Genomic DNA, 12,948 nt, shown 5'->3' on the forward strand with positions numbered 1-12,948 from the left:
TAACGGTTTACGTGGTCAGAATGATTGGTTAGCTGCTATGGCCTCCTCAGAAAGGTTTTCGCGAAACGTGGTCGGTGTGTCGCGGATGCCTGTTGTGAAAACGTGCGATAAAATATCACCAAACACCAGCACGAAGTACTGGATTGGGCAGTATGACGTTTTAATTTCTGGAGAAGTTCATTTGTTTATTTGGTCTGTTCCTCACACCCTCTCCTTTTACAATATTTTTTTTATGTCAAAAAATTAAAAATAAAAGTTAGGCTAAATGGAATCACTAAAACATCTCAACACCCTACATGCATGGAAGACAGTGGCATTTTTTTTTCTTTCCCTTTAAAAATATTTCTAAATACCCAAACGAATACTCCAGCTATCCGTCCAACCCCTTTCCCGAACACAAGGGCTTAGAGTTCTTGTCGAGTCTTTTATTTGGTGGCTGGTGCATCTCTGAGGGGGACAAAAGGCTGCAGGAAAAAATACTGTAGCTAAACTATTCAAAACAAGGTCTCTCTGTTGAGACAGTGGACTGAGGAAACACGTAGTAGCCGACCGCACATCTATCGCTCTTCGGTGAACTCTTCACGTTTCCCTCGTTGCACACCGTACTCTCCTGCGATCAGCTAGTCAGAGTGTTCAAATGTCCAGCGTACCTTTACACTGATGGATCTGGATCTCTCTCTCTCTCCATCCAACCAGCAGCTCAAGTGTTATTGACAGGATTTGTGCTTAACACAACGTTGAACAATGCAGGACAGATTGTTTTGTGAGAAAGCCAGAAGCAGCGACTGGAAACCATATTAAAAAACAGGCTGAATGGCGTTTTCATGGTTTAGTTGTCTGAGGTTGTTCTACGAAGAGCAGAAGGTGCAACAACCGTTGACAGCACTTTGGTACAAGCGAGGAGGGAGCTGTTGCGTAATCCCCATCATGACAGGTCGAAACAGGAAAGGTAACATGGAGTTGGGCATAGACCGTCCACCCTTTGTGAAGACCTTTGAGGAGGATGTGTGTTTTTTCTCATCCTCAGCAAATGTGACGTTGTGCGTCTTTTGCTCGAGGAGTGCGTGTGCGTGTGTTTCAGTCTGGTCCAGCGTGTGAACCCTGGCACACCAAGTGGAATGAGGACTATGGAAGACCTTTGACATCTGCTAGAGTGAAGGACGAAAGCTGTGAGCAGGAGAGAACGGGCGAGACTGGATGATGAGATGCTCTGTGTGTGTGTGTGTAGCGTCAGCCTCATTAGCTGGAGGTGTCAGAGTGGATGCTGCCAGGTGGTCCTGGTGGAGAGGTGATGGAGGAAGGGTTGGTGTTGTCTTGCCAGCTGTTGTTAGCCTGTGGAGAGAGTCACATGTATGAGGTCAAGTAGCACAGGCAATGAAACAAGACTTTTTAAAGGGGTCATATGATGCGATTTAAATTTTTTCTTTCTCTTTGGAGTGTTACAAGCTCTTGGTGCATAAAGAAGATCTGTAAAGTTGCAAAGACTAAAGTCTCAAATCCAAAGAGATATCAAGAAAGAAAGAAAAAGTGTTATTGACAGGATTTGTGCTTAAAACAACGTTGAACAATGCAGGACAGATTGTTTTGTGAGAAAGTCAGAAGCAGTGACTGGAAACCATAGGGTTGCAACCAATTTGCAGCAAAACAATAAGGATGTATGGAATATTGTATATAGATGAATGAAATCATTGTGTATTTATATGAAAATGATACACTCCCATTCCAAAGTTTAGGGTCAGCAAGAATATTTTAAAAGAAATGAATACTTAATGTATCAGGTTTCCACAAAAAACTGTTTTTAACATTGACAATAATGAGAAATGTTTCTTGAACAGCAAATCAGCATATTAAAATGATTTCTGAAGGATCATGTGACTCTGAAGACTGGAGTAATAATGCTGAAAATTAAACTTTGCATCACAGAAATACAACTTTTGAAAATCTATTTAAATAGAATATATTTTAAGTTATTTTAAATTGGTATAATATTTCATAATATTACTGTATTTCGATCAAATAAATGCAGCCTTGGTGAGCATAACAGACTTCTTTCAATAACAGTAAAAAAAAATCTTACCGACCTCAATGTTTTCAGCACGGTAGTGTAATTATAATAATTAAAAAAAGATATAAAACGGCATAATACTTCAAATTATTTAGGTATGCACCGATACTGGTATCGGTATCGGGCCCGATACTGAGCTCCTGTACTCGTACTCTTTAAAATGCCCCGCAGTTTGTAGTTCTGTCAGATATGTCAAAAAGTAGTAAGTAAAACAACGCACAAGTTACTTAATGGTTGGTAGGGAGGGAGGGAGAGAGAGAGAGCGCGCACTTCTGTTGTGTGATCTTTATTGGTTTCGCTCACTTAGCACGCATCATTTGGATTAAAACTAAATCGTAAATATAAGACAATTTATAAGGGCATCCACTATAAACGTCATTTATGTTCACTCTTAAGCATACACGACTTTCTGGCGAAAGTTAAACTAACAGCCTGTGTGAAATGCGCTAGGCTGTACTGTACTTGTCCCTCTCATTCTGCACCAGTACAAATACGTGCACGCGTTGCGCGTGTTTTGCTTGCTTCATGAGTGTTTCTGCATTATATGAGTGGCTTTGGAAAATAAATCGCTGCACGTTTCAGATGAAAAAACGCGACTTCTATTTCTGAAAATATCACAGTTAGGAGATTTATAACGAGTGGTTCCCTGCGTTTTTACAGCAAAGCGCGTGATTACAGTATTAACCCGTTGCAATGGAGCAGCTCTAATGCTATTAAATTAAAGATGTAGGCTACCATAGAGAGAGAAAAAAATGAACAGTGAAAGTAACAAAAACTTGTAAAATACATTTTAATGGGCATAATTAAGTGTGAAAATAACAGAAGGATATACAGTCAAACCAAAAATTATTCAGAGACCATTTATAATTTTTGATATTTTTTTTTACTAGTGGGTGTAGGACAGCAAGTGAGGATAGCAAAATAAAGTAAACTGTGAAATATTATACCCAAAAATTCTTCATACAGTGGACTACCAGTAAAATTGATACAAATTTGGGACCAAAAATTATTCAGACCGAGTCTAGGAAAAAAATTGAAGTTCAGGTGGTTTGCATGAACCTGGTTGACAGCATGCCAACATTATACATACTCTTTTGGTTTCTGTACCCAATATTTAAAAAAAATGTACAAATGCAATGAAAATAATGGTATCGGTACTCGGTATCGGCAAGTACCAAAAATAAAAGTATCCGTATCGGGCGAGTCCTGGAAAAATTGGTATCGGTGCATCCCTAAAATTATTTAAGAATTTCTATAAAAATTTATTTAATTCTTAGTGTTAGGAGTTTGTTCAAATAGTGTGTCCATACAGTAACAGTATTTAGCTGCAGCTGACTGATAAGCATCTAGAGAGTATTCACACCAGAACATAAAACGTGTTGAAACAGGAAACATACAAGCCACAAATTGCAGAATGATCAATGATCTTTAGGTCTACGTCAACACGAAGAGCAACAGAGATTCTCATCAGATTAATGCTCTTTGTGAAATTTAACTGAAAATCATTCCAGGTTCTAACTTTTACACAAATAGCAAATGGTTTAATTTTTCTTTTAACAAGCAGTCTGTTGCTTGAAAATGTGTGTGTGTGTGTGTCAGTGCTGTACTCACGTTTAGATGGTGTGGGGTGTAAAGAGGACTTCCTGACAAATCTTCATAGCCTGCCGTCAGGTGTGTAGCACGGTGCAGGATATCCACCTGTAGCACACATACATCACATAACAGCATCACCACAAATACATTACATTAATGACATTTTCCATATTTATGCTCACAAACACAAACAAACTCATATTAAATAAATATCATTTTATATATGTATCAGTTCAGAGTCAATGCACTGCCTATACCACATCATTCTCTAATATGATGATGCCCTGTCTGTTTATAGTTCATAAAAGAAAATGAACATTCTGACATAACTGACATGTTTATGTGTGAATAAAGGCCTAAATTGAATTGGTTCGGCATATTAAAGCGATTGTGTCTCTTCAGAAGACTTGATTGTTAAGGATTATGAGTGTCAAAGTTTTGTTGCACAGACTTTCAATGGAAAGACAAAAATGATAATTGAGTATTAAACATATCTTCATCTGTGTTTTGAAGATGAACGAAAGTCTTTTGAGTTTGAAACATCATGAGGGTGAGTAAATGATGACAGTATTTTCATTTTTGGGCAAACTATCCCTTTTAGTCCAAACTGATTTGCACTGCACTATTTCAGTGCATCCCTCATGTAAAGTGATCCACTCTGCGCTCTTTAGTGGCTCAAACTGATATAGTAGCACATTTCATGTTTCTTTTGATTTTAAAACCAGACCATTAAATGTGTGTGTATATATATATATATACACACAGTGGGTACGGAAAGTATTCAGACCCCCTTAAATTTTTCACTCTTTGTTATATTGCAGCCATTTACTAAAATCATTTAAGTTAATTTTTTTTCCTCATTAATGTACCCACAGCACCCCATATTGACAGAAAAACACAGAATTGTTGACATTTTTGCAGATTTATTAAAAAAGAAAAACTGAAATATAAGAAAAGAATGAGAACTAAGTGTTTAGATGTGAATAACATTACCACACATCAGATATGTATATCAATCAGAAACATTTGAAAGTTCTCAAAGGCAGACCAGAGACACGATGAGAGACGGCGCTGATGGAGGACTGAATGCAGTGCTGTCAGATTACCTCATGTCTCATTCAACGGTGAGAACAGTACAAAGCATAAGCACATAATATTACAATAATAACACCTTACATTCTCACTCGGTCTGCAATAGTGTAATGGAACGTGCTGATGACGTATCATATCTGCACGAATGTTGACAGGCAGGTAGAACAGCCTATCATAGCCCTCGGCCTGAAGGATATGATTGGTCAAACATTTTATGGTCCTATGGCTTCCACAGATGATATAAATACGTCTAAATACATTTAGACCAATTAGTGATTGCTATCGGGATGTGAAGAGACTTTCAACCAGCATAACAAATTTTTTTGAACCAAATCACCTACACTGCCTTTAAAATTTTTTTTAAATAAAATTTAAAATTCTCTTAACATAAATATTTATGACTTATAACTAGGGATGCACCGATACCACTTTTTCCAGTACTCGCCCGATACCGATACTTTTATTTTTGGTACTTGCCGATACCGATGACGATACCAATATTTTTATTGCATTTGTACATTTTTTAAATATTGGGTACAGAAACTCGTAGTAGACATCCATAACTCCTTTCTGCTGTCTGTTGTCAGTGTTTCTTTGTTTGAATATGGCGCTTATCACATGCTGTGTGGTATCGGCGTTTGGTATCGGGGCATTTTAACGAGTATGAGGTGCAGGAGGCCAGTATCGGTATCGCTGCATCCCTACTTATAACACATAATAGACTTTTTCAAAAACATTACAAAACAAACTTTAACAGTAGTGCAATTAAGACATTTAATTCTAATATACAATGTTAAAAATAAAAATGAATAATATTTAAAATAAATTATTTAAAACATTTATTAATTAAAAAAATAACCTTAGGCAAGTACAAAAGTTGTATTTATAGGAAGAAAAAAAATTCACAGGACATTACACTTCGAAATTTGCGAGTCATAAAAACACATGTAGTAGTGGTGTGATGGGGCAGGTGACTGTTCAGAAACACTGACCCAAAACATCAGTAGTACATCCTTACTGTTGAGCCCTTGATGAAAAGCGTTCATCTAACAGGAAGGAGACAAAGGAATGGCCAAGGACATGACAGAAGAAATGAAATGAAGCAATGCCACAGGGAAGATGGTGGAGTTCGTTTCCAGGATAGAGCTCTACACTTCTAAGTATCCGCTAAGGCGAATGTCACAGGTTGGGGCTGTAGCTTTGGGGAAAGGGGAAGAGAGCACTACACTGTGAGCAGGTATGGAAGAGGAAGGGCATTGAGGGGACGTCCTCAGTGCCTACCTGCTGCTGCTGCACAGCGGGAGTGACGCTGACGCCATCCTCGTCGAGTGAACGCAGCCCGAGGTAGGCGTCTCCTGCGTGAGAGAGGGTGTACGACCCAGAAGACCCTGCAGCAATACACGCAGCCCATCAGGCACACAACCCTGCCTGGGTTGGGTTTTAGAAAAGCCTACAGTGTGTGGTGAAAATCCGTCTGCTGTCTATGCGGAGCATGAATATCAGGACAAGCCACATTCCCAAATCCAAGACGGTCATGATAATCTGTTTGACTACTTCCGCTGACTAGAGACGACAGAACAAAACAGGTGAACAATGGGAAGCAGCGATCACGTATGTGCTGATGCGGACTGTTGCGTTACATGAAGGTATACAACTCGACATCCTACTTCCTCTAGATGATGAGATGCATTGTTGGTACGCCAGCCACCGGATATGTAACAGGATATGTGGATGGGGTTTAAAAATATACGTGTTGACAGAGTATTGTTAAAAATGACGACACCAAGTTAAATCACCTACCTTATCCATTCTGCTTCCTGAGCAAATAGAGGTTCAACTACTCTAAACAAGTGTGTGTGGATGTGCATGTGCATATGAAAGTAAAATGAAAATGTTAAACAAATAAAAAGCCAAAACAGCATCAAGAATTTAGGCAGAGATAAACAAAAAAAAAAAAAAAGGAGGGAATCATTCTGTTTGACTACTTCCGCTGACTAGAGACGACAGAACAAAACAGGTGAACAATGGGAAGCAGCGATCACGTATGTGCTGATGCGGACTGTTGCGTTACATGAAGGTATACAACTCGACATCCTACTTCCTCTAGATGATGAGATGCATTGTTGGTACGCCAGCCACCGGATATGTAACAGGATATGTGGATGGGGTTTAAAAATATACGTGTTGACAGAGTATTGTTAAAAATGACGACACCAAGTTAAATCACCTACCTTATCCATTCTGCTTCCTGAGCAAATAGAGGTTCAACTACTCTAAACAAGTGTGTGTGGATGTGCATGTGCATATGAAAGTAAAATGAAAATGTTAAACAAATAAAAAGCCAAAACAGCATCAAGAATTTAGGCAGAGATAAAAAAAAAAAAAAAAAAAGAGGGAATCATCAATGGAAAGTTATTGGTTATTGCCATAGCCTTAGAGCAGTGATGGGCAAACTTGGCCCTTCCAGGCCACTTTTCTGCAGAGATTTGATCCAACCCTGATAAAACTCACCTGCCTGTAGCCTTCTAGAAGTCTTGAACACAATGATTAGCTGGTTCAGGTGTGTTTGATTAGGGTTGGAGCTAAACTCTGAAGGAAAGTGGCCTGGAAGGGCCAAGTTTGCCTACCTCTGCCTTAGAGGAAACAGTCATGCAAAACCAGAAATGAAAGTAAATGTTCAGATGGCCAGAGATGAGAGTGGGAGGTATGATCAAAATCATAAGTGACTTCATATAACATGATGGAAATTCAACAGACAAATGTTTAATTGAACAACAATTTGGTCACGTCCACATTTAGACAATCCAATTCTGATTAAATATTTTAATCCAGGGATTCCCAAAGTCAGCCAAATAATTACTTAAGTATCCCTTGAGATTTTAATTTAATATTTTAATAATTTAACAACATATTTGCATGTTCACGATTAATGGTCACATGACATGTAGGAAAATGAATAGATTTAAACTTTTCAGTAATTGTTTTTGTATGGATAATAATAATAGTTTATCATTTATTTACCTTAATCTTTATTGATTTATTAAAAATATATATATTTTTTAATGATTTAAGTCATTTTTAGCTTTTCATGAACTTACAAAACCCCTGCAGTTTCCTCACACACCCCGGTTTGGGAAACCCTGCTTTAATCAAATGAGATGAAGTAGTTTTCATTTGCATTTTTTCCTCTGTAACATGATGGATGTGAAACAAAAAATACGATTATTCATAACAAATAAACAAGTCTGGCATAAGTTCAAAAACACTGACTGAGCCTGAAACCTGTGATCGCACATCAGCTTCCTATCTATACAATGTCATATTAATGTGATGTTGTTATGTAACCGTAAACTAAACTCTGTGTCATGTTGTGCCTAACAATACCCATTCATAAACACTTTTCTACGAATGTGTGATGTATGCCGTCATACCGCCCAGGTCCAAAGAAAAACAACACTATGACGGATTTATCCTGAAGATGTTTACAAAACAGCTGTTACCTAGATACAATCAGATCAGCTTTACAGCGCAACCCAGATCGACAACATCTAAATCTCACCCAGCAAGTGCATGATGCAAATACAAACAAACAAGCATTCTCTATGACAGGGAAAAAAGATGGACAGACAAGAACAGACTTGAGAACAGAACTGAAATGGAAAGAAAATAGCATGAAGCGCATGTAGACAGGAGTGTGATTGTGGCAAGTGGTGTGCGTAGTGTAGCTTCACTATCTGCTAGAGATGATGGGTGGGCTGCTGTGCACTTTACCTGAGTTGGGTGTTGCTGGAGAGTTTGCCTGGCTGGCCTGTGCCGACACATTGGCAGCATCCACGGCTGTTTTAACGGCGTACAGGTTTGCTTCCTCTTGGAACTTACCAATGTTCTTCTTGTACCGAATTCTCTTGTTGCCAAACCAATTCGAGACCTGAGGTGAAACAACTCTAATCAGACAACAATTTCATCACAGTGAACTACAACTAAAAGACATTACTGTACATTTCAAATAATTAAAATTTTAATTTAAAGGATTCTAACACTGATTCTCATTCTGTGCTCATCCAGCCGATGTCACTGCTTTCTGCTGAACTAAACTTACACAACTGCAGTTTACACTACTGTTTTTCTGCAAGTATGCATTAAATTGATTGTGACAGTAAAGACGTTTACATTGTTACAAAAGATTTCCATTTTAATTAAATGCTGTTCTTTTAAATTTTTTGTTCATCAAAAGAATCCTGGGAAAATGTATCACCGTTTCCACAAAAATATTAAGCAGTGTTTCCAACACTTATAATAAATCCACATACTGGAATGATTTCTGAAGGATCATGAGACATTGGAGACTGGAGTAATTATGCTGAAAATTCAGCTTTGCATCACAAGAATAAATTACATTTCAAAATATATTCAAATTGTACCAATATTTCACAGTATCACGGTTTAAATAATTGCAGCCTTGGTATGAATAAGAGAAATGATTCTTTAAAAAAATCTTACCGACCCCAAACTTTTCAAAGGTAGTGTGGTATACTGCCATCATTTATTTACAGAAATGATTTTTAAATGAATATTTCTGCAATGCACTCAATTAGAAGGTTCCCTCTAACGGTGCTTCCTGCATCTTGTTTTCATCACAGCTGAATCAAAAACATACACTGGAAACAAGAGTAGCCCATCTGCCATTAGGAAATGTTGAATAAGACTTCCTTCTTGTGAAATCATTTTTGAGTGATATCAAAAAATTAAATAAATAAAATAATAATAATAATTTATCAACAAATTGTTCAAAATGTCATCTCATTCCATTATGTAGGTAGCCATCTAGATATCTAATGTCAACTGTACATGATAGCTGTAGCTTCTCTGATCACACAAATTTTTGCTAACATTAGCTGCAAATGTTTCCTAATTGTTTCTTCTATTGTTAGTCAAAGAATTTCTGCACTAAAATAATTTCTGTGGACTGATCAAACAGAAATGTGCAGAAGTTGCTAACTGTAACTTTTGAAGCTGCTGCTATTTTGGCTGTTTTGACTTCACAAGTTACGTGGGAGGAAATGGAGCGGTCATAAAATGTTTCCAACTTGTTATTAGGAGTTCAACAAACATGAACAGTTTTTTACAAGTGGGAAACTTGTAATTACGGGAAGTCTGACATGATGTGAACGCAGCACAAGTTCACAGCTCAACTCTGCAGTTGTAGTTAAAGGGATAGTTCACCTAAAAACTGAAAATACAGTTAAAGTCATGTCATTTAAAACCTGAAAGACTTTTCCAAAACACAAATGAATATATTATGATTAATAATTACGCTGGTATGTTTTATCTTCTGTTTACCATATTTGATGTGCTCTATGTATGTGCAATAATCAATGTTTATGTGTGAATAAAAGCCTAAATTAAATTTGTTCATCATATTAAGTTACCAGAAAACTTGGATTAACCCACTCGATTCTCATGAATTACTTTTGTAATGTACTTGTCTTTATGAACTTTTTGAAGCATCAAGGTTTTGGTGTAAAGGACTTTCAATGGAGGGACAGAAATCACTCACGTTTCATTAATAATCTCTTCATTTGTGTTTCGAAGATGAACCAAACTTTTACGAGTTTGGAACAACATAAGGGTGAATAAATGACGACAGACTTTTCATAATATTTTTAAATCACTGCAATATGGGCAAAAAGTGCTTATCTTTGCGAAATGTGTGATGTCAGTAATTCCCATCACTAACTACTTAGGAGAATGGAAATAATGCTTAAGCAGAGACTGATCTGTATCTGCTTGTGATTTTTTTAGTTGTTTCATGACACTCAGGTGCTAACAGCAGAATTATGGACATGATGCAACGTTATTGACAGGACATATCTCAACAAACTAATTACTGATGCTTAAATGATCCTGTAATTTCTATATTTTATGAAAAACTTGTTTGGCAAAGCTGCATAAATTTCATTAAAATAAAAATGGGGCCGGAAAAAAAATATTTTCCAGGACATTTTTCCTAACGCGCCATTATTGGAAAACTGGATTTCAGGTTTTGCAATACACATGGGACATTTGTAGGCCATGCGCGACTATACCTGAGAGACAGTGATCCCACATTTCTTGGCCAACTCTTCCTTGGCTTCCTCACTGGGGTAAGGGTTGGAGAGGTGAGAGTAGAAGTACTCATTCAGCACCTCTGTGGCTTGCTTATTGAAGTTGCGTCTCTTACGTCTGAGGACAAAGTAAGTGGAAAAATGCATTGATAATTAGTGGAATAGTGCAGCACAACAGAATAAGACACCTACATTTGAAACAGCCACAGATCAAACAAGCAGACACACACCTGGCATCAAGGAAGCGAGAGCGAAGGATCATGAACTCATTCAGCACCTTTGCTTCTTGAAGTTTGAAGTTGCGTCTCTTACGTCTGAGGACAAAGTAAGTGGAGTGTTTCATTGATAATTAGTGGAATAGTGCAGCACAACAGAATAAGACACCTACATTTGAAACAGCCACAGATCAAACAAGCAGACACACACCTGGCATCAAGGAAGCGAGAGCGAAGGATCATGACGGCCTCACAGGTGCTCTGCTTGAGCTGCATCTGGATGGAGCTGAACTTGCGGTGGATGATGGCCACCATGCGCTCGATCTCTTTGGGTGAAATAGGCCGTGTGCGGGACTGTTCCCTCAGCAGGTTCATCACGTGATTGGTGAACTCACTGCAAGCCTGTTTTCAAATAGATTTGAGGATCATTACATACATGCAAATATACATTACCATTAAAAGTTTTTGAAAGAAGCCTCTAATGCTTCTTTGCTGAATAAAAGTATTAATTTCTTAACTTAATAAATTTCTTGGACAAAAAAAACTTGCCTACCCCTGCCCTATACCATAGAAACTACTAAATTAAGTGTGCAATTCCTGGCTGAGGCAGCAGAGGGCAGCATGGTACCTCAGTGGCATGCCGGAGCACGAGGCACTGGTCCAATAATAGCGGAGCATGTACTGTCACTATAAGCACAAGCAGCCATAAGTACACACCTCTCCGGCACTGAATTAAAGCAAGACCTCTGTCAACTTCCTGCTACGAGTCCATCGCTCACACCTATACGAGCACCTCGTCTACACTCCCATCCATATACACCTGGCATCAAGGAAGCGAGAGCGAAGGATCATGACGGCCTCACAGGTGCTCTGCTTGAGCTGCATCTGGATGGAGCTGAACTTGCGGTGGATGATGGCCACCATGCGCTCGATCTCTTTGGGCGAGATAGGCCGTGTGCGGGACTGTTCCCTCAGTAAGTTCATCACGTGATTGGTGAACTCACTGCAAGCCTGTTTTCAAATAGATTTGAGGATCATTACATACATGCAAATATACATTACCATTAAAAGTTTTTGAAAGAAGCCTCTAATGCTTCTTTGCTGAATAAAAGTATTAATTTCTTAACTTAATAAATTTCTTGGACAAAAAAACAAGCCAAACGTTTGAATGGCAAATATGTATATGAAATAAAACCTAAAATTTCTGAAAGACATCATTATTACTTCCCTCTCATTATCACTCCACCAGTGGATGAAATCAGTAAATTTGATTTGAAAAAAGAAAAAAGAAACAATTACATACACAAACCCACAAGAATCTGCTGAAATTACTTAAAAGGTCAGACGGGGGTCTGAGTCTCACCTGTTCATATTTCTCTAGTTCGGAGTGGTAGATCTGGCGGATCTGTGCGAGTTTGGCTCTATAGTCTGAGTGCTCGATGCTGCTGTCATTAGGTGATCCTCCAGCCGCTGCTGCAGCTGCGGCCGCCGCCGCTGATCCGCCGCCCTTCTCGGGCCCAGACACTCCCTCGGCCAGCAGCATGTTATCCAGACGCATGATCTGGGGATCTGGAGGGTCCTCCTCCTGTACACCTCTGATGCTCAGCACTGCAGAAGACAAGACGACAGCACAACAGGGTCAATCAGATGGAGAACTTTCAGAAACCAGTCACATCACACCATGTAGAATTAAGGGTACTTCTTTCCCTATACCAGGGGTAGGCAAGTTCGGTCCTAGAGAGCCGCAGTCCTGCAGAGTTCAGCTCCAACCCTGAAAAAAAAAAAACTCACTAGTCTGTAGCCTTAGTAATCCTGAAGACCTTGATTGTTCAGGTGTGTTTGATTAGGGTTAGAGCTAAACTCTGCAGGACAGCGGCAC

General features: G+C 38.6%; 1 protein-coding gene across 8 annotated transcripts in view; it reads right to left on the bottom strand.

Annotated features, from left to right (window-relative positions):
• Window positions 1-233: 233 nt before the first annotated feature.
• Window positions 234-12,948, bottom strand: part of pbx4 (pre-B-cell leukemia transcription factor 4) — a 37,356-nt gene continuing 24,641 nt past the window's right edge. For 2 of the 8 annotated variants that reach the window (XM_016574818.1, XM_016574815.1), the window contains 7 exons: window positions 12,433-12,677; window positions 11,890-12,080; window positions 10,837-10,972; window positions 8,522-8,678; window positions 6,032-6,138; window positions 3,677-3,769; window positions 234-1,332 (listed from right to left, as the gene is read on the bottom strand). In XM_016574818.1, the coding sequence (XP_016430304.1) occupies window positions 1,240-1,332; window positions 3,677-3,769; window positions 6,032-6,138; window positions 8,522-8,678; window positions 10,837-10,972; window positions 11,890-12,080; window positions 12,433-12,677 (1,022 nt within the window). In that variant the 3' untranslated portion in view covers window positions 234-1,239. The remainder of the gene's footprint in view (window positions 1,333-3,676; window positions 3,770-6,031; window positions 6,139-8,521; window positions 8,679-10,836; window positions 10,973-11,889; window positions 12,081-12,432; window positions 12,678-12,948) is intronic. The other 6 variants (XM_016574822.1, XM_016574820.1, XM_016574819.1 and 3 more) reach the window with 5 other exon arrangements.

The sequence above is a fragment of the Sinocyclocheilus rhinocerous genome, unplaced genomic scaffold (assembly GCF_001515625.1).
Source record: "Sinocyclocheilus rhinocerous isolate Xijiao unplaced genomic scaffold, SAMN03320098_v1.1 scaffold383, whole genome shotgun sequence".
NCBI lineage: Eukaryota > Metazoa > Chordata > Actinopteri > Cypriniformes > Cyprinidae > Sinocyclocheilus > Sinocyclocheilus rhinocerous.